Source organism: Cyprinus carpio, chromosome B18, assembly GCF_018340385.1.
Source record: "Cyprinus carpio isolate SPL01 chromosome B18, ASM1834038v1, whole genome shotgun sequence".
Taxonomy (NCBI): Eukaryota; Metazoa; Chordata; class Actinopteri; order Cypriniformes; family Cyprinidae; genus Cyprinus; species Cyprinus carpio.
Window position 1 is genome coordinate 1,358,881 of NC_056614.1, and position 21,463 is coordinate 1,380,343.

A 21,463-nucleotide genomic window follows, 5' to 3' on the forward strand; every position below is an offset into this window, starting at 1 on the left:
CGGTGGGCGTCATCTCTTACGTCACGCCGCTCTTCCTCATCGCTCTGCTGCCGCTGGCCGTCGCCTGCTATTTCATTCAGAAGTACTTCAGGGTGGCATCCAGGTTAGTCACAGAGTACTCATATAAAAAAATAAAAAATTAAAACGATGTCTGTGATAAATAAAGTTTCACCACTGATGTCTGGAAAATTTCTAGCAGCTTACCTGAACCATTATTTTCTTTATTGTTGTTGTTGTTGTTGTTATTATTATTTATTTAATTACACATTTATTTTTAAATGTTTTATATTAAATGTTATATTTCCTAATATTTCCCAAAATTAATACTTTTTTTGTTATATTTTTATTATTTATTGAATTTATTTTACATTGTAGTATTATATTTCTTCTTACTGTTGTATTCATTGTATTCAGATTTATCATATTTCCTACATTTTAAACGTTTTAATGATACAGCATACATTTTTATAATTTAATTCAATTTATATTTAATGTTGTTAATGTAACTATTTCTCAAAATGTATTGTTTTTTTTTACATTTTAGTATTATATTGCTTCTTATTGTATGAAATTTGAAATATACTACATAAAACAACATATATATATATATATATATGTTGTTTTATGTAGTATATTTCATATTATTTCCCAAAAAGTACAAATGTTGTAATGATACAAAATAGTAATATTATATGTTCTAGTAATTGATTTATTTATTATCATTATTTATCTTGTAATATGAAAGGTCTGTTTTCTCTCTGTCTGTGTGTAGAGATCTGCAGCAGCTGGAGGACAGCACTGAGATGCCGCTCCTGTCCCATTACTCACAGACCATAGAGGGCCTCACCACCATCAGAGCGTTCAGGTATCGCACACACACACACACACACACACATTAATGTTGAGTCAGTTATTGATCTCACACACCACGGCGACTGACTGGACTGTGTTTTGTCTCAGACATGAGCAGAGGTTTAAGAAGAAACTGCTGGAACACACCGATGCGAATAACATCTCCTCCCTTTTCCTGATGGCAGCCAACCGCTGGCTGGAGGTTCGCATGGTAATGTATGTAAATATTATAGTATCATATCTAGGATTTATTTTAATTATATATTTATTAACAAAATTTATTCAGACACCAGATATAATTTTTTTGGGCGGGTGCAGAACCCTATAATTCATTTACGTAAGTGAGGATAGCAAAATAAAGTAAACTGCGACAGATTATACCCAAAAATTCTTCATACAGTGGACTACCAATAAAACTGATAAAAAATTTGGGACCAAAAATTGCTAATGCAACCTTTTTTTACCACATACTGAACAAGATGAAGCATTGCTTGACGTAAATTGTTCTTATCTAATTCTGTACTTAAATGTAACAGTTCAGTTTTCACAAAAAAAAAAAAAAAAAAAAAAGACCAGATTTTACCAGTTTAGACTTTGTACATACAAGGAGAATTTCAGTTTGATCACTATTAAGTTTAAGGAAATTAGATGAAAACCAATTTTGTATTTTAGCTAAACAGCTTAACAGAGAAGAAGAAGGAAATACCGAATTAGGGATGGAAGACATAAAGAGCTCTGTATCTTCAGCATAGCAATGGAAAAATACTCCAAACTTCCTAAAAAATTGTGGCAGTAAATAAATGATGAATAGAAGAGGCCCCAAAACTGAGCCTTGGGGAACACCATCAGTAACATGTGATAGCTCAGATCTGAAGTTTTTAAGTTTTACAAACTGAGTGTGACCAGAAATATATGATCTAAACCAAGACAGACAGGTGTCCATAAATCCCAGGGAGACATTGTTAATGAATGCTTTTTTTTTTTTTTTTTTTTTTTTGTATTGGCTGTGTGCAGGAGTACATTGGGGCGTTTGTGGTGCTGATCGCGGCGGTGGCGTCTATAAGCAATGCTTTATGCAGTCAGCTCTCAGCGGGACTGGTGGGTCTGGGACTCACTTACGCTCTCATGGTAAACTTGCAGAAACAAACCTGCTGCTCATCAGCCTTTACTAGCGAGTGTTCCTTACTAACCATCTCCGCTCTGCCTCCGTGGGTGTCCAACTATCTGAACTGGATTGTGCGTAACCTGGCAGACATGGAGGTGCATCTGGGCTGCGTGAAGAGAGTCAGCGGTCTGATCCACACACAGCCGGAGAGCTATGACGGACTCATGAGTAAGACACTGACACAACACTGGGAAATAAGAGGGAACAGTCCTAAAAACATCAGAATAAGAGGCGGAAATGAAAACAAATAATAACAATCAAAATTATATCTAAAAAATAAAATAAAATAAAATAAAATATAGTATGAACATATGGATCAAATATTCATTTCAAATCATAAGTTTTATTTATTTTTTTTATTTATTTATTTTTTGTAAAAAATGCAATGCATTTTTGCTGATATATATGCCAGCTCATATTCATTCAGAAGGAAAAACAAACAAACACACATTATAACAGCATTTTGGGGAACATAAAAAAATAATATATGAATTAAATAATATTTGAAAATCATATGTATATTCTTTAATATAAAAATATTTATATATATACATACACACACACACACACATATTTAATGGTTATACATTAAATAATATAAACTAGTGGTTTATTATTATTATTATTATTATTATTATTATTATAAATATTAATATTAATATTATGTTGTTGTCATCATTGTTATTTACATTTTTGCTTCATATTCAATCCAAAATTGGGGAACATTAAATAAAAAAAAAAAAAAGTTAATTATATATTGATTTCAGATTAATTTTGTAATCAGTTGTATTCTTAAATTATTAGTATTATTTTCTTTTTAAATAATAACAATTTCTAGATTTAAAACATTATCTGAATCAATATAAATGAGTGATCTGTATTCTGGGTATATACATCAGTAGTTCATATTCATTCAGAAAAAAAAATAATAGATAAATAATAATAACATTTTAGGAAAAAATAATAATAATAATTTCAAATCCTAATAATTTAAATTAAATAAATTTTATTTGTAAATTTTATTTTATCCAAATTCAAGTAAATGCATAAATATGCTATGCATATGAATGACATGAATTTTTAAAAAAATTATAGCATTTTTAACAATGTATTATATATTATGCTTCATGAAAGATTACTGCAATGTTTTGTTAATAATTTTTGGAAGTTCTTTAGAAAGTGTCATCAGCAGATGTGATGTGATTGCAGCTCCCGCTCAGGTTCCCGCCGGATGGCCAAAGTACGGAGAGATCCAGATCAAGAACCTGAGCGTTCGCTACGACAGCAGCCTGAAGCCTGTCCTGAGACACGTCAGCGCTCACATCAGACCGGGACAGAAGGTCAGTCTGACGCTCTACACAAACACACTCACAGCTTTCGCTGGAACAGCAAATTACACGTGAAGACTGAGTGTTTTATGGCTAGGTGGGAATCTGTGGACGGACGGGGAGTGGGAAATCCTCCTTTTCTCTGGCTCTCTTCAGAATGCTGGACACGATCGAGGGTAACAGGAGCTTCGTAATGATCAGACTCCTCATGTTCTGACCTCTTCTGGGTCTTTGTGATTTTATGGATGTGTTTTGTTCTCACACAGGGCAGATAGTCATTGATGGGATTGATATCGCCAAGCTTCCTCTGCAGACTCTACGATCAAAGTTTTCCATCATCCTGCAGGATCCCATTTTATTCAGTGGAACGATTCGGTGAGGCTTTACACATTTCTCCAGCCTTTATTACTGTATTTTTGATCAGGTTGCCTGTACAAAGACACACAAATCTTCCAGTGCAGTCTGCTCTAGTCTCTCAATTGTGTTTCTCAGGTTTAATCTGGATCCGGAGAGAAAGGCCACTGATCAGATGCTTTGGGAGGCTCTTGAGATTGCTCAGCTCATGCCAGTTGTTAAAGCGCTACCTGGAGGACTAGGTGAGATCAATGAGTTGCTTTTTTTTTTTTTTTTTTTTTTTTTTTTTTTTAAGTAATGTTTTTTTTTTTTTTTTTTTTATAAGCAGTAAACACAACCAGTCAAACATTTGAAATAATTAAGGTTTTCTTAAAAAAAAAAAAATTTTTAAATTTTAAAAAAAAAAAAAAAAAAATGCACACAGGCTGCATTTATTTGTTAAAAATACAGATTAAAAATAAATAAATAAATAAAAACAATAAAATTGTGAAATCTGTGACCCTGGATCACAAAAGTATTCATAAGTAGCAAATGTGTATTTGTAGCAATAGCCAACAATACAAAATTATCCATTTTTCTTTTATGCCAAAAATCATTAGGATATTAAGTAAAGATCATGTTCCATGAAGATATTTAGTAAATTTCCTACCATAAATATATCAAAACTTAATTTTTGATTAGTAATATGCATTGCTAAGAACTTCATTTGAACAACTTTAAAGATGATTTTCTCAATATTTAGATTTTTTTGCTCCCTCAGATTCCAGATTTTCAAATAGTTGTATCTCAGACAAATATTATCCTCCTAACAAACCATACATCAATGGATAAATCTTATGGTTTTGTGGTCCAGGGTCACATATTACAATTTCAAATAGCTGTTTTCTCTGTGAATATATGTTAAACTGTAATTTATTCCTGTGATTGTTTCATCATCAATACTCCAGTCTTCAGCATCACATGATCTTCAGAAATCATTCTAATATGATGATTTGCTGCTCAAGAAACATTTCTGATTATTATAAATGTTGAAAACAGTTGTGCTGCCCAATTTTTCAGTTTCATTTGATTTTAAGAAATCATTATAATATTTTGAAAATAAATAAAAAATTAAATGATGAGTATAATTTCTGTAATTAATAATTGTGATTAGGTAATAACTGATAATAAAAAGACACATAAGAATGATTTCTGAAGATCATGTGACACTGAAGACTGGAGTAATGATGCTGAAAATACAGCTGCACATCACAGAAATACATTACAGTTTAACACTTATTTGCATAGAAAACAGCTATTGTAAATAGCAAAAAATATATCACAATTTTGCTGTATTTTTGGTTACATAAACTGTAAGCTGTATTTTTTATTTTTTTTTCATAATTTTCTTCATTATTCCAATCGCTAGACTGGTCATCTCATAAATCCATTCATTTGATTTAATAAGCGGTTCACACAAATTCTCCGCTCCACAGATGCGATGGTGACGGAGGGAGGAGAGAACTTCAGTCAGGGTCAGCGGCAGCTCTTCTGTCTCGCTCGAGCCTTCGTGAGGAAGAGCAGCATCCTCATCATGGATGAAGCCACAGCGTCTATCGACATGGCCACAGTGAGAACAAGACTGAGCTTATTAAGCAGCTTGTTCCTCTGGTGCATGTAAAGTTTGGTTAATCACCGTCTTTGTTCCTGTAGGAGAGTATTCTGCAGAAAGTAGTCATGACGGCGTTTGCAGACCGAACAGTGGTTACGATAGCAGTGAGTCCCTGCACCTCTTTAAACTACTGTACATTATACAAATCTACACAGCAGGGGTCTTCAACTCTGGCCCTCAAACTCACCTGCGAGTAGCTTCCTAGTGGTCCTGAAGACCCTGATGAGCTGGTTCAGGTGTGTTTGATTAGGGTTGGAGATGAACTCTGCAGAAATGTGGACCTTGAGGGTCAGAGCTGTGAACCCCTGCTATACAGCATTTACTGTACTATACTATACCTAAAGACTGTCATCTATTCATGCCAACCCACAAAAACCTTAGCAACATTCACGTTAATATGCTGGATTATATGGAAGCTTATTTCTGACACTGTATTAAAAAATCAAATAATAATTGCAAATTTTATTTCTCACAATTTATATCTAACAATGATGACTTTTTTATTGCAATTCTGAGGAAAAAAGTCAGAAGTCAAAAGGTAATTGGTAGTTTATATCTAATAATTAATCTAATAATAAGTTGATCTCAATTCCGAGGTTATATCTCACAATTCTCAATTTTTGTTTACAATTATAAGTTTAATAGGTTTATTTTTAGTTTTTATATAATAAAAAAAATAAAAATTAATTTTTGTTTGATATTATTTGTTTGTTTATATTTATTAATTCTCAATTTTTGTTTACAATTATAAGTTTATATCTCATAATTCTGACATTTGTGAGTCTGGTGAGTCTGGTGAGTTTGCTGGCCAGTCAAGAACACAACACCATGGTCATTTAACCAACTTTTGGTGCTTTTTTGGCAGTGTGGGCAGGTGCCAAATCCTGCTGGAAAATAAAATCAGCATCTTCAAAAAGCTGGTCAGCAGAAGGAAGCATGAAGTGCTCCAACATTTCTTGGTAAACTGGTGCAATGACTTTGGTTTTCAAAAAACACAATGGACCAACACCAGCAGAAGGCATTGCACCCCAGATCATCACAGACTGTGGAAACTTAACACTGGACTTCAAGCAACTTGGGCTATGAGCTTCTCCACCCTTCCTCCAGACTCTAGGACCTTGGTTTCCAAATGAAATACCAAAACTTGCTCTCATCTGAAAAGAGGACTTTGGACCACTGGGCAACATTTCAGTTCTTCTTCTCCTTAGTCCAGGTAAAACGCCTCTGACGCTGTCTGTGGTTCAGGAGTGGCTTAACAAGAGGAATACTACAACTGTAGCCAAATCTCTTGACACATCTGTGTGAGGTGGCTCTTGATGCCTTGACCCCAGCCCCAGTCCATTACTTGTGAAGTTCACTCAAATTCTTGAATCGATTTTTCTTGACAATCCTCATCAGGCTGTGGTTCTCTCAGTTAGTTGTGCATCTTTTTCTTCCACACTTTTTCCTTCCACTCAACTCTCTGTTAACATGCTTGGATACAGCACTCTGTGAACAGCCAGCTTCTTTGGCAGTGAATGTTTGTGTCTTACCCTCCTTGTGAAGGGTGTCAGTGATTGTCTTCTGGACAACTGTCAGATCAGCAGTCTTCCCCATGATTGTGTAGCCTAGTGAACCAAACTGAGAGATCATTTTGAAGGCTCAGGAAACTTTGCAGGTGTTTTGAGTTGATTAGCTGATCGGCATGTCACCATATTCTAATTTGTTAAGATAGTGAATTGGATTTGTTGAGATGGGAGTGAGCCAAAATCATCACAATTAAAAGAGCCAAAGACTTAAGCCCTATTCGCACAGGATTATTATGACCTGGTGACCTCCAGTCATTTGTAATAATCGCGGAGGTTATCTGTGATCTTAATCCCGTGCGAATCGGCCATGTCTGTAATTTGTAAAGTAAAAATTCCCCCGCAAAAGACCTACCATATTTCTATCACCGAGGTCCTGTGATAATATTAGTCCCATGTGAACCGACATCTCTGTGATTTGGCGGGTCGTATATCATTTTTTGTAGAGTTTTTCGCCAAAAACGCACCTTTTTATCCATCTTTTGCGAAGAATGGAGCTGTGTTGGAGTGTTTAATAGTATATTTGGTGCTGTCATATCACTACACCATACAATTTGCAAAAAGAGAAAGCTGAAAAGGTTTTGAAGTTAATGTGTTACAAATAAATCAAGCATAAAGCTTGAAGTATTATTTTAACCTGGTGAAATGAGTGTTAAGCGCAAGAAACTATATATATATTTTTTAAAAATTAATATTAAAATAAAATATATATATATATATCCATCTGAACCACAGAACGGGACTCTCAAAGTCTTAACATCCGGGTATCTGGGAGATAAGTCAGTAAATTTGAGTAAAATCACAGGCTTCGCATATCCCTTGCGAATGCACCACACGAAATTCAGATGTGGGAGGGTCAGGCTTCACTTATCTCATGTGAATGGATAGTAATAATTTAGTGCGAATAGGGTTTTAGACTACTTCAGTCTGTGTGCATTGAATTTATTTAATACACGAGTTTCACAATTTGAGTTGAATTACTGAAATAAACAAACTTTTCCACGACATTCTAATTTATTGAGATGCACCTGTATATCTCATAATTCTGACTTTCTTCAATGCTGAGTTTATATTTTAATTTTTTGAGTTGAATTACTGAAATATATAAGATGCACCTGTATATCTCATAATTCTGACTTTCTTCAATGCTGAGTTTATAGCCATAATTCCAAATATATATCTCACAATTCTTTTTCCTCATAATTCTGGCAATTCAGTTTCTATCTCATAATTGTCTTTTCTCACAATTCTGAGAGCAAAAGTCTAAAGGTTAGTGTGTGTTTTTTTTTTTTCCTACTTTCTCTTTTCTGACTTTATCTTATGTGAGTGTGTTGTGTACTAACATTTTTTTTTTTTATTATATCTTTTTATGTGACAACACTGAAGAAAAGACACTTTGCTACAATGTAAAGGAGTGTAAAGGAGTGTACAGCTTGTATAACAGTGTAAATTTGCTGTCCCCTCAAAATAACTCAACACACAGCCATTGATGTCTAAACCGCTGGCCACAAACGTGAGTATACCCCTAAGTGAAAATGTCCAAATTGGGCCCAAAGTGTTAATATTTTGTGTGGTCACCATTAATTCCCAGCACTTCCTTGACCCTCTTGGGCACGGAGTTCTCCAGAGCTTCACAGGTTGCCACTGGAGTCCTCTTCCACTCCTCCATGACGACATCACGAGCTGGTGGATGTTAGAGACCTTGCACTCCTCCACCTTCCATTTGAGGATGCCCCACAGATGCTCAATAGGCTTTAGGTCTGGAGACATGCTTGGCCAGTACCCATGTCATCTTGGAGGTGTGTTTGGGGTCATTATCATGTTGGAATACTGCCCTGTGTCCCAGTCTCCGAAGGGAGGTGATCATGCTCTGCTTCCGTATGTCACAGTATAGTACATGTAGCTCCAGTGCCGGCAGCACTCATGCAGCACCAGACCATGACACTCCCACCACCATGCCTGACTGTAGACAAGACACACTTGTCTTTGAACTCCTCACCTGGTTGCCGCCACACACGCTTGACACCATCTGAACCAAATAAGTTTATCTTGGTCTCATCAGACCACAGGACATGGTTCCAGTAATCCATGTCCTTAGTTTGCTTGTCTCCAGCAAACTGTTTGTGGCCTTTCTTGTGCATCATCTTTAGAAGAGGCTTCCTTATGGGACGACAGCCATGCAGACCAGTTTGATGCAGTCTGAGCACTGACAGGCTGACCCCCCCCACCCCTTCAACCTCTGCAGCAATGCTTGCAGCACTCATAAATCTATTTCCCAAACACAACCTCTGGATATGACGCTGAGAATGTGCACTTAGCTTCTTTGGTCGACCATAGCGAGGCCTGTTCTGAGTGGAAGCTGTCCTGTTAAACTGCTGTATGGTCTTGGCCACCGTGCTGCAGCTCAGTTTCAGGGTCTTGGCGATCTTATAGACTACACCATCTTTATATAGAGCAACAATTCTTTTTTCAGATCCTCCGTGAGCTCTTTGCCATGAGGTGCCATGTTGAACTTCCAGTGACCAGTATGATAGAGTGAGAGCGATAACACCAAATTTAACACACCTGCTTCCCATTCACACCTGAGACCTTGTAACACTAACGAGTCACGTGACACCGGGGAGAGAAAATGGCTAATAGGGCCCAATTTGGACATTTTCACTTAGGGATGTACTCACTTTTGTGGCCAGCGGTTTAGACATTAATGGCTGTGTGTTGAGTTATTTTGAGGGGACAGCAAATTTACACTGTTATACAAGCTGTACACTCACTACTTTACATTGTAGCAAAGTGTCATTTCTTCAGTGTTGTCACACGAGAGATATAATATATATATTAAATAAAATATTTACACAAATATTTTTGTAAACTCACTTCTATGAGATGCTGTATTCACAACTCTGAGTTTATTTCTCACAATTCTGCCTTGTTTCCCAGAATTGAGAGATAAAAAGCCACAGTTACCTTATCCTTGTTTTATCAAAGAATCAAGCTTCTATCGTGTTAAAGGGTGAGGCTCACTGTGATCTGACGGCTGATGTGTTTTGTGTCTGACAGCATCGCGTTCACACCATCCTGGGCTCAGACGTGGTGATCGTGATGAAACACGGCGCCATCTTAGAATACGATGAACCGGACGTCCTGCTGGAGCAGAAGGACAGTGTCTTCTCTGCATTTGTGCGAGCAGACAAATAAAGAAGGATGGATGGAGGCAGAATCATGCACAATTCAGATGTGTATGAGTGCATATGCTTTGTGTAATATTTGTACAATTTATATCCTGTAAACTAATAAAATGGTGAATTCCACAATAGCCTATTATAGAGATCTTAAATGAGGCTCTGGTGTAAAAACATCATAATTTGTGCTGTAAGTGATTTTTTTTTAAAAAAGGTTCACTCAGTTCTTTACATACCGATACCACAGTGGAGTTTGACTCTGTACTGCCATCTATCATCACAATTAAGCATGATTGTCTCTGAGTTTAATGCAAATTGCACTGATACTAGTGCGTTTTAGAAAGTGGTTAACACAATAATTAATAATTCTCTCTAATAATAATTTCCTTACCTGTCCAACAACATCAACATAGATGTCACGTCTCAGGATTTTCTCCATCATCCGGTCTTTCCATCCATTTGTCATAGCGGTCTTTATGCTTGTTTTGTGTATTTTGTGCTTCCCATAGGGATTTTTCTTTTAAGTCTTTGTTTTAGAGTCATAAAACATGAACTGAACCAACCAGCTACGAGGAGAATCACAACATTACAAACACTGAGTTGAAGCAAGAGAATATCAGACAAAAAGACAAGCAGGCTTTAATGAGGGAAAGAACTACAGTCCCATGAAGCACTGTTATACATTATAAAAAAAGAAAGAGAGCTGGAGATATAAAACTATTGATTCAGAGATGTCGATTAGATGTGTATAGGAAATATTTCACATAGAATACAAATTGTCTCATTTGTAGAACTTCATGGGAGTGGGCGGAGCTTCTTTTGGCATGATTTGCCCATTTCTGTTCTCTGATTGGTGGAGATTTTTTTGCAGAATCATGGGTAATGTAGTTTTTCCCACCAGCAATTTGACTGTTAAAAATATTTAATAATTATTTAAAAATAAGGCTTTAACAAAATCACACCTTGTAGCTCACAGTAGTAGTCTTTAAAGATTTATAAATTATCATTCAAAATAACCTTCACTTTGGAGAAAATTAATGGGATTTTTACTTCCATAACCTGATTGGCTGACATGTGTATTGTGGGCGGGGTTATCATGACAACTAAAACCACTTACAGCTCCTTCAAATAATCAAAATACATGAAGTTGCAATATTTGTGACTTGACACTTGGTTTCACAGATGAAAAAGGAAAAAAAATAAGACACGGTTTGTGACTTTTAAATATTTTATTAGGTTATAATTTGCAGAGCTTAAAATATTAAATCGCTTTTAACTTAAAGTATTATTAAAATACATAAAACAAAAGCCAGAACCGAGGAGCCCTGAAAAAACGGCAACTAAAACCGAAACGAAAAGGAAAAAGAAAACCGAGAAATAAATAAAAGGAAAAGTCCGATCTTCTCGTCGCAACACAAACTCTCTGAACAGTGATGGAGGGAGAACTAAAGCATCCGTCACTCTCTCAGTCGCTCGAAGACAACCCACACGAAGTGTACATTCTTTTCCGTTCACAAATCGTCTTTTCAGAACGAGGCTAGACATGATTACAAGCAGTCCTCCGAACTCGGGACGTTCAGATTCAACAGCAGACAACGCGAATGTCCTTGTCATTCTCGAGGGAGAACGCGTGAAACCCAGGCCCTGGATTCACCTCGGCTCTCCTCTACAGTGTTCAGCGTGCTAATATGCAACACAAGTCTGTCCCATACAAGTAGAGGGAGGATGGGATTGCTATATGATGAGTAAAGTGACACCGAGAGGCTTGTGGGTGAGCAGGTAGCATTGACAGCTCTCTCAGTTCCTGAGTGCAAAAGCCTTGAACACACACGCGCACACACACACGCACACACCCCTTTTACCCTATAAAAATGAAAAAGAAACCTTTATACCGTACACGAGGACCAGGCCGACACCCTTATCAAACCAAGAGAGGGGAAACTGCTGCATCGAACGGAAAGCGGAAACGGGGAGGAGACCGAAGCACGGTCAGGTTGTTCTCTGTTAAAGGGTTAGACGGCCGCGTCTGAGGTCATTCGGCGGGAGGCCTGGCGGAGCGCTCCGAACTGGGTCCTAAAGAGAGCAGTGTTCTGGGAGGGTGAAGAAGGTCTATGAGTCCCAGCAGTCCTTCTGAACCCCGGCTTGGCAGGTCAGAGACGGAGCGGCGCCGGACTCATCTCTCCGTCACGTGGTTCTGTGGCTGAGGGGGCAGCGGCGTGCACAGGGCCTCCGTCAGGTCGTCCATTATAGACGTCTCCTTGGGGTCCATCAGATTGAATTCCCTTATAAATACCACGAAATGCGTGTAGAGTGTGTTTAGGTGTCCGTGCAGGTCCATGGCCACCGTCTCCTTGTAGTGGGACCAGTAGATGTGGGCCAGAACGTGGAAGAGATACCTGCAGATTTTCTTCACCAGCGAGTCAAAGGTGTTGGGGAACTCTTTACCTGCAGAGAACCAGACAGACTCCATCAGTGCCCACACATTTATCAAACATGCTGTCAAAATTCAGAAATATTTTTACAATTCTAAAAAGCTGTTTTCTCTGTGAATATCTGTTAAAATGTAATTTATTTCTGTGTATTTTCAGCATCATTTCTTCAGTCTTCTTCAGTGTCACATGATCTTCAGAAATCATTCAAATAAGCTGATTTGCTGCTCAAGACACACTTCTGATTATTAATAATGTTGAACACAGTTATTTTTGTGGAAACGGTCATACATTTAATTTTCAAGGATTCACAGATGAATCCTTGAAATAAAAAAATAAAAAGTTCAAAAGAACAGCATTTGCTTGAAATACAATTCTTTTGTGATATTAAAAAAAGTGTCCCTTCTGATCAAATGAATGCATCCTTGCTGACCCCAGAATATATTATTATTCTAAGATTATTTAGTAAGCATATTCCAAGACCACAGGCTCCCTACATATGTTCCTGAAGGTCATTCAATTTAATTCATATTTATTTGCATTGCACTTTTCATAATGCACATCATTTCAAAGCAGCTTTACAGAAAATGCATGTTTCTATGTTTTAATTAAGATTCAAAAAACAAAACTGGTTCCATTTTTCACAACAATGAAAAATAGTTCTAAAACATGCTGTGAATGTCAAAGTATCATGTTATTTATTTTCTACTCACAACTGCATCAGCAGGTGGCGCTAGAGACTCACTCACCATATTTGGTGGGAAAGATGTCCTCGTCGGTCACCAGCTTCTGAACTGAACTCATGACGAAATCCACGTACTGCGGCGCTGTGCACTTGGTCTTCTTCCCTTTTTCATCATACCAGAAGTACGTCCTGAGAGACAGATAATTGATTGAGACAATGTCAGAATCTAGTTGATGTTTGCTTAGAAACACACAGACATCTGCTGGAAGTACAGCATCATCATTGTTTCTCTGTTCCTTCTGCAACACAAATATCCGATCCAAGAAACAATAGAACCATCACAGAATTTGCAATGGTTTTATTGTTTATGATGGGCCTTGTGTTGGTTTTAGTGGAAGCTGTAATGGTGCCAGTGGGTTTCTGCTGGTAATCATTCACCTTCTGTTGGTGGCTTGTTAAAACCAATAAATTCTAATGGAATGTGTCCCGAAACACACTACAGAAAACCATTTGTGACCAGTGCTGGCAAAGTGAGTCACAATGAGCACATTTTCAAAAATGAGTTATTTTTATTTTGCACACTCTATCACTGTATAGAGATACAGCTGTTTGAATTCAGCAAAGTCAGTTCTGAGAAAAATCAAGTTGAGTTCACTATTTTAAAATTAGCCTGTGGATCACATTTTGTAATGGTTTTAATGGTTAAACGTTGCTGCTTTGTAATGTGTGTAATGACATTTGTATTAAAAAAAAAACAAAAAACGTTCCAATTGGGCTTAAACAAAACGTCAGCAGCACTCAACCGTTGCTCTGGTATCACAGAAGAACGAATCAAATAAAATCTGACTTTGTTCTTGTACGGTCACATCTCTCCCTGAGGTCTGAGGTAGAGCTGGAGGCCCCGGGTCGCGACCCCTGAGCGTCTAGTTTCCGCTCGGCGCGTCTCTGAGAGTCTGCAGGCTTAATAATGGATAACTCACGTATTGCAGGCGGTCATGGCTGGACAGGTGTCTCCCGTGCAGAACTCGGAGATTGTGCTGTACTGCAGGTTGATGAGATTGAAGAACGTCGTGGCTAGAGAATCACACAGAGGATGCAAAGATTAAGGAACGATAAAACACAGCAATCAAGTCATTCTATAAAAACTGAGGCCTAAATACGCATAAACAACGATCAGTATGTGTGATAACCATTTTTCTAAACATCAGAAATTTTTTTTTTTTTTTTTACATTTTTAGAAATTGATGCAAATATGCACATTTAATAACATTACATATATAATTGTAACAGTATTTTAATGATAATTTATGAACATTAGCTATTATTGTGTCTATTTATATAAATGAGCTATAATTAAGTACTGTGGTAATATAACTGTTTTCAACATCAGAAATGTTTCTTGAGCAGCAAATCATCATATTAGAATGATTTCTGAAGATCATGTGACGCTGAAGACTGGAGTAATGATGCTGAAAATACAGCTGCGCATCACAGAAATAAATTACACTTTAACAGATATTCATATAGAAAACAGTTGTTTTACTTTGTAATAATATAACAATGTTTTTACTGCATTTTTGATCAAATAAATGCAGCTTTGTTGAAATATATTTTATATATCCTAAGTATATTCAAGGTAAATGAAACCATCCACTCAACAAGTACCATACGAGACGACTGAGAGCTTTCGGAGGAAAAGCTGTAAAGATGAAGCTGTGAACTGAACTGATCCAGAGAAATGGCTTTGATTATCATTAAAAGGCAGTGATTTTGGTTTAATAAGTGCTTGTGGAATTTGAAAGTGTATTAAAGTTTCCCAAATTAAGCCATACTTGGTGTTTTTTTTTCCCGCATGTTTTCTTTCAAGGTAAAGTGGAGGGAAATGCAAACAATGGTGTGATTTGTGGCTCTGGAATGCTATTCTGAGCTGATTTATCATACGCTTATATAACACAGAGGTGAAATCATACATTCCTTCTCATGTTTTCAAAACACAACTAGTAACTAGACACAACACAACAGCAGATGTTCAGGGGTCAAGGGTCGGCCGTTGCCGGATTGAAAAACAACCAACATACCGCTACGTGAGAAATTATACCTTATTTTCCTCTGCATTTCTAGAATTCCTATGGCCAAAAAAATGAGTAAAGCAAACTACTGATTAAATTTCACAGATTAGAAATGCTGTTCTTGGATCACTTTTTGACTTTTAAAAGCAACTAAATATAATTAAACAGCATTTCAGGACATGATCTTGGCTTCAGATGTGACCTTCTACCAAAGAGCATCAAAAACTGCATTGTGCATTTAATTTCTATTGCAGGATTAATTCTATACGAGGTGATGCGAGTCACTCACTGTTGCAAGCGAGCCATTCGTTCAGGTCGATCTCTCTCGGCAAAACCACCAGCTCCTTGAGGTCGAAGTCGACGACTCTTACTTTGGTGTATTCTGCATCCAGGTAATGCTTCTTCTCTTCGGTGGGCGGCTTCTTTCCATTGGGCTTCCCTTTGCCCTTCCTGAGATGAAACAAAACGAGGGCAAACAGAGGTTACTCAACCTGATAGAGCTGGGAACAATGTCTGAAACTCTTTAGAGCAGCAAGTGGGCCTGAGAAAGATAAATAAATAAATAAATCTACTACTACTATTAATAAATGAAATGCATATATGTAATGGAATGGATTAATATGCAATATCTACTTAATCAGTATTAAAGACGTCCCCCCCACATAATGAATTAATAATAATAAAAAAATCTAATATTTAACACACACATACTCAGACTCACACGCACAGACACACACACGCAGACACATAGACACACGGAGACACACAGACTCGCACGCACACGCAGACTCGCACGCAGACGCAGACTCGCACGCACACACAGACTCGCACGCAGACACTCACGCAGACGCAGACTCGCACGCAGACTCGCACGCAGACGCAGACTCGCACGCACACAGACTCGCACGCAGACGCAGACTCACACGCAGACACGCACGCAGACTCGCACGCAGACTCGCACGCAGACGCAGACTCGCACGCAGACGCAGACTCGCACGCAGACTCACACACAGACTCACACGCAGACACGCACGCAGACTCACACACAGACACAGACTCGCACGCAGACTCACACACAGACTCACACGCAGACACGCACGCAGACTCACACACAGACTCACACGCAGACACGCACGCAGACTCACACACAGACTCACACGCAGACACGCACGCAGACTCACACACAGACTCACACGCAGACACGCACGCAGACTCGCACACAGACACAGACTCACACGCACACACAGACTCGCACGCAGACGCAGACTCGCACGCAGACTCACACGCAGACTCGCACGCAGACACGCACGCAGACTCACACACAGACACGCACGCAGACTCGCACGCAGACTCGCACGCAGACGCAGACTCACACGCACACGCAGACTCGCACGCAGACGCAGACTCACACGCAGACACGCACGCAGACTCGCACGCAGACACGCACGCAGACTCGCACGCAGACTCACACAGACACGCACGCAGAAGCAGACTCGCACGCAGACACTCACGCAGACGCAGACTCGCACGCAGACTCGCACGCAGACTCACACGCAGACTCACACGCAGACTCACACGCAGACTCGCACGCAGACGCAGACTCGCACGCACACACAGACATGCACACAGACTCACACGCAGACACACACGCAGACTCGCACGCAGACTCGCACGCAGACTCGCACGCAGACATGCACGCAGACTCGCACGCAGACTCGCACGCAGACTCACACGCAGACTCACACGCAGACTCACACGCAGACTCACACGCAGACACGCACGCAGAAGCAGACTCGCACGCAGACACTCACGCAGACACAGACTCGCACGCAGACTCGCACGCAGACTCACACGCACACAGAGACACAGACTCGCACAGAGACTCTCAGACACAGACTCTCAGACACAGACTCTCAGACACAGACTCTCAGACACAGACTCTCAGACACAGACTCTCAGACACAGACTCTCAGACACGCACAGACACAGAGACACGCACAGACACAGATAGAGAAAGAGACAGAGTACTGGGTAGTAACTGATTACATGTAATCTAGATGGATTACATCATCAGATTCCAAAAGTTAAGTACTTGTAATAAGATCATATTACATTTAAAAATGCTCATAATCACATTACAGTTACTTTTTATGGATTACACTAATATTCACACAGTGCTTTTTTTTCTCCACCCCAGAATGGAAAACCCTGATGTAATGTGATGTAATGTTATTAATAAAGAATGTAATGTTTTTTTTTTTTTTTCAATATAGGATAAACCAGATAAAAAGTAATCTAATTGGAATACATTACCTATATTAACTAAAACTAACTAACATTTTCCTTATGTAATGTGTGCACGTTAACAGACTTCAATTTGCAAGTAATCTACCCAGCACTGTATATATATGCATAAAATAAAATAAAATATAAAATATAACAAAACATTTCTATATAAAATTACAACCCTGAATTGTTTGAAAAATCATTGCATATAAAAAAAAAGCTTCCAAGATGGCGGCGCGTCCACACGCAGCGGCTTCTCTCTGTCCCGACAGAACGGTGTTTTCGTGTTTTTTGTCTTGTGAGTCGCAGTGTTTTTGTACGTCGTCATCGCGTCTATCTGTCTTTAAGCGCGCATACAGTCGTGAGTTTCTTTTGGATGTCGGCAGAGCCGCATTTTTAGAGTTAAACTCCGCGCACGCGGAACTGCTGCGAGATCTCGAACTGCTCCGGAGGCCTATATCATCACCGACCCCCTCTACTGCATCTCGCCCACAGCGGAGGCGCCACAAGCGGCGTGAGAGGAAGCAGAAGAGGGGTAAGCGCGGAGGTATCCGGGCTAGGCTAACGGCTAACCCACACAAGCCATCCATCCCCACCGTCGTACTGGCTAACGTACGCTCTTTGGACAATAAACTGGACTACATCCGATTACTACGTTCAACTCAGAGGACTGTAAGAGACTATTGTGTGTTTGTATTCACGGAAACATGGCTCAGCGACAGCGTTCCGGACTGCGCCATTCAGCTCGACCAGCTGACGTGCTATCGAGCAGACAGAGCTCGCGTCGCGGGAGGAAAAACCCGCGGCGGCGGGCTTTGTGTTTACATCAATGACGCGTGGTGCCGCGATGCTGTTGTGATCTGCAAACACTGCTCACCCCCTGGTGGAGTTTATGATTATTAAGTGCCGGCCGTTCTATCTGCCGAGGGAATATACTCCCATACTGCTCGTTTCGGTTTACATTCCCCCGAACAACAGCAACAGCAACAGGAACGATGCACTAAATGAACTGTACCAGCACATCAGTGAGCAGCAGACAGCACACCCCGATGCTTTTCTCATCATAGCTGGGGATTTCAACCATGCTGACTTAAAGAGTGTGTTTCCTAAAATACACCAACACATTAACTTTCCAACAAGAGGTAAAAACATTTTAGACTTTGTTTACACCACACAGAGAGGAGCTTACAAAGCCCTCCCCCTCCCCCACCTTGGTGCCTCAGACCACATGACTGTCATGATAATGCCTGCATACAGACCACTCGTTAAAGTCGCCAAACCAGTTCAGAAACAGATTCAAGTGTGGCCAGAAGGATCGTCTGAGGCTCTTCAGGACTGCTTTGATACAACTGACTGGAATATGTTTAAGCAGGCTGCCACTTATAATAACTCCACTGACCTCCAGGAGTACTCGGAGACTGTCACTGCCTACATCACCAAGTGTATTGAGGATGTAACAGTCACAAAAACCATTACTGTCCGGGCCAACCAGAAGCCGTGGATGACAGGGGAAGTCTACAGACTCCTGGAGACGCGGAACGCTGCCTTCAGAGCTGGAGACGAGGGGGGCCTGAGAACAGCCAGGGCCAACCTATCCCGCGGCATCAGAGAGGCTAAGAGACAGTACTCCAGGAGGATAGCCCATCAATTCAGCGACAGCAGAGACACTCGGAGCCTGTGGCAGGGGATACAGACCATTACGGACTACAAGCCCCCCACAGCGGACCTGTGACAGCAACATCTCTCTGCTGAACGAGCTGAACACCTTCTTCGCTCGCTTTGAGGCACAAAACAGCTCCACTGCACAGAAGACTCCACCTCCTCCCAGTGACCAGGTGATGATGCTGACCCCAGACAGCGTGAGGAGATCCTTCAGCAGGATCAATGCACGCAAAGCTCCGGGTCCTGACAACATTCCTGGGCGTGTACTGAGAGACTGTGCAGCAGAACTCACTGATGTCTTCACAGACATTTTCAACATCTCACTTAGTCAAGCTGTTGTTCCCACATGCTTCAAAGCTACCACCATCATTCCAGTCCCGAAGAAGCCATCTCCATCATGCTTCAATGACTACCGTCCTGTTGCACTTACTCCCATCCTCATGAAGTGCTTCGAACGGCTAGTCATGCACCACATCAAGTCTGGCCTCCCCCCCTCCCTGGACCCACTTCCAGTTTGCATATCGGTCCAACCGCTCGACCGATGATGCCATCTCAACTACCCTCCACTCAGCACTCACACATCTAGAGGAAAAAGACTCATACGTCAGAATGCTGTTCATAGACTTCAGTTCAGCATTCAACACAATCATCCCTCAACAGCTCATTCACAAACTGGTCGAGCTGGGGCTCAACACTTCGCTGTGCAACTGGCTGTTGGACTTTCTGACTGGGAGACCTCAGGCAGTACGTGTCGGCAGCAACACATCCAGCACCATCACACTGAACACTGGGGCCCCCCAAGGATGTGTGCTGAGCCCCCTCCTCTTCACTCTGCTGACCCACGACTGCACACCGTCACACAACTCCAACCTCTTTATTAAGTTTGCGGATGACACGACTGTGGTGGGTCTCATTAGCAACAGAGATGAGACAAACTACAGGAGCGAGGTGAGCCGCCTGGCCGGGTGGTGCAGTGACAACAATCTCTCTCTGAACGTGGAGAAGACGAAGGAGATTGTTGTTGACTTCAGGAGAGCGCACACTCAGCATGTTCCTCTGACCATCAACGGTGCGACTGTGGAGAGAGTGAGCAGCACCAAGTTCCTGGGTGTGCACATCACAGAGGACCTCTCCTGGACCGACAACACCGCAGCACTGGCCAAGAAATCACAGCAGCGTCTCTACTTCCTCCTCAAACTGAGGAGAGCCAGAGCCCCACCCCCCATCATGTACACCTTCTACAGAGGCACCATCGAGAGCATTCTGACCAGCTGCATCACTGTGTGGTATGGCGCCTGCAACGCGTCCTGCCGGAAGACTCTGCAACGCATAGTGAGAGCAGCTGAGAAGATCATTGGTGTCTCTCTCTCCCCTCCCTCCAGGACATTTATGGAACCCGTCTCACTCGAAAAGCCCTCTGCATTGCAGGTGATCCCACTCACCCGTCACACAGCTTCTTCAGTCTGCTCCCATCAGGGAGGAGACTGCGGAGTCTCCAGGCCAGGACCAGCAGACTGAAGGACAGCTTCATCCATCAGGCTGTCAGGAAGCTGAACTCGCTCCCGAACTTACCCCCCCGTCCCTCTTCTGCCTCAGGCACCACTGAACTATGAAACCCCCCCCCCCCCCAGGTCCCACATCCCCAGGTCCTTCCACCCCCCCTCCCTCTAACATACGAATGTCATGCACCAGTCACTTTGTGCAGCAGTGGTCTGCTCACTACCTCATCATTCACCATGGATCTGACATCATTCTACCTCCTCATCAGTCAGTTTAATAAAATAACTGCTCTGAGCCCTTTGTCACTTTGTCACTTTTAATCAGACTGAATAAGCTATTTTTTTTATGCACTAAAAATCTTTTTATCTGCACTGTTTGTTCACTGGTTTGCACTCTATCTGCCATGTGCCTTGCGCTGCTTTTATTTAACCTTATTTTTATTTTATTTTTTCTATTATGTCTTTTTTACATTCCCTTATTGTATAGTTTTTATCTTATATTTTATATTTGATCTAGATTTTTAGGCTCTACTGTTAGTGTTATCTGTATGCACCGGGGGTCTGAGAGTAACGCAATTTCGATTCTCTGTATGTATGTACTGTACATGTGGATGAATTGACAATAAAGCAGACTTGACTTGACTTGACTTGATATATTGCAAATATTCAGTATTGACTAGCTGACAGCTAGGAACTGTATGTGTGGAGATGGTCCATTATTTCTGAGGGGGTTATGTAA

General features: G+C 40.4%; 2 protein-coding genes across 7 annotated transcripts in view; one reads left to right on the forward strand and one right to left on the reverse strand.

Moving 5' to 3' along the window:
* The window catches only part of LOC109078783 (ATP-binding cassette sub-family C member 8), a 32,720-nt gene extending 22,492 nt beyond the window's left edge, over positions 1-10,228 (forward strand). For all 4 annotated transcript variants that reach the window (XM_042743401.1, XM_042743400.1, XM_042743402.1 and 1 more), the window contains 12 exons: positions 1-103; positions 773-865; positions 961-1,063; positions 1,867-1,980; positions 2,065-2,185; positions 3,227-3,357; positions 3,443-3,521; positions 3,612-3,720; positions 3,838-3,941; positions 5,175-5,308; positions 5,392-5,454; positions 9,973-10,228. The exon at positions 1-103 is cut by the window's left edge and continues 55 nt beyond it. In XM_042743401.1, the coding sequence (XP_042599335.1) occupies positions 1-103; positions 773-865; positions 961-1,063; positions 1,867-1,980; positions 2,065-2,185; positions 3,227-3,357; positions 3,443-3,521; positions 3,612-3,720; positions 3,838-3,941; positions 5,175-5,308; positions 5,392-5,454; positions 9,973-10,110 (1,292 nt within the window). In that variant the 3' untranslated portion in view covers positions 10,111-10,228. The remainder of the gene's footprint in view (positions 104-772; positions 866-960; positions 1,064-1,866; positions 1,981-2,064; positions 2,186-3,226; positions 3,358-3,442; positions 3,522-3,611; positions 3,721-3,837; positions 3,942-5,174; positions 5,309-5,391; positions 5,455-9,972) is intronic.
* A 1,080-nt stretch (positions 10,229-11,308) lies between these two features.
* Positions 11,309-21,463, reverse strand: part of LOC109109021 (MOB kinase activator 2-like) — a 40,970-nt gene continuing 30,815 nt past the window's right edge. For all 3 annotated transcript variants that reach the window (XM_042743406.1, XM_042743404.1, XM_042743405.1), the window contains exons 2-5: positions 15,567-15,727; positions 14,189-14,282; positions 13,273-13,397; positions 11,309-12,539 (exon numbers count right to left, since the gene is read on the reverse strand). In XM_042743406.1, coding sequence (XP_042599340.1) covers positions 12,268-12,539; positions 13,273-13,397; positions 14,189-14,282; positions 15,567-15,727 — 652 coding nt within the window. In that variant the 3' untranslated portion in view covers positions 11,309-12,267. The remainder of the gene's footprint in view (positions 12,540-13,272; positions 13,398-14,188; positions 14,283-15,566; positions 15,728-21,463) is intronic.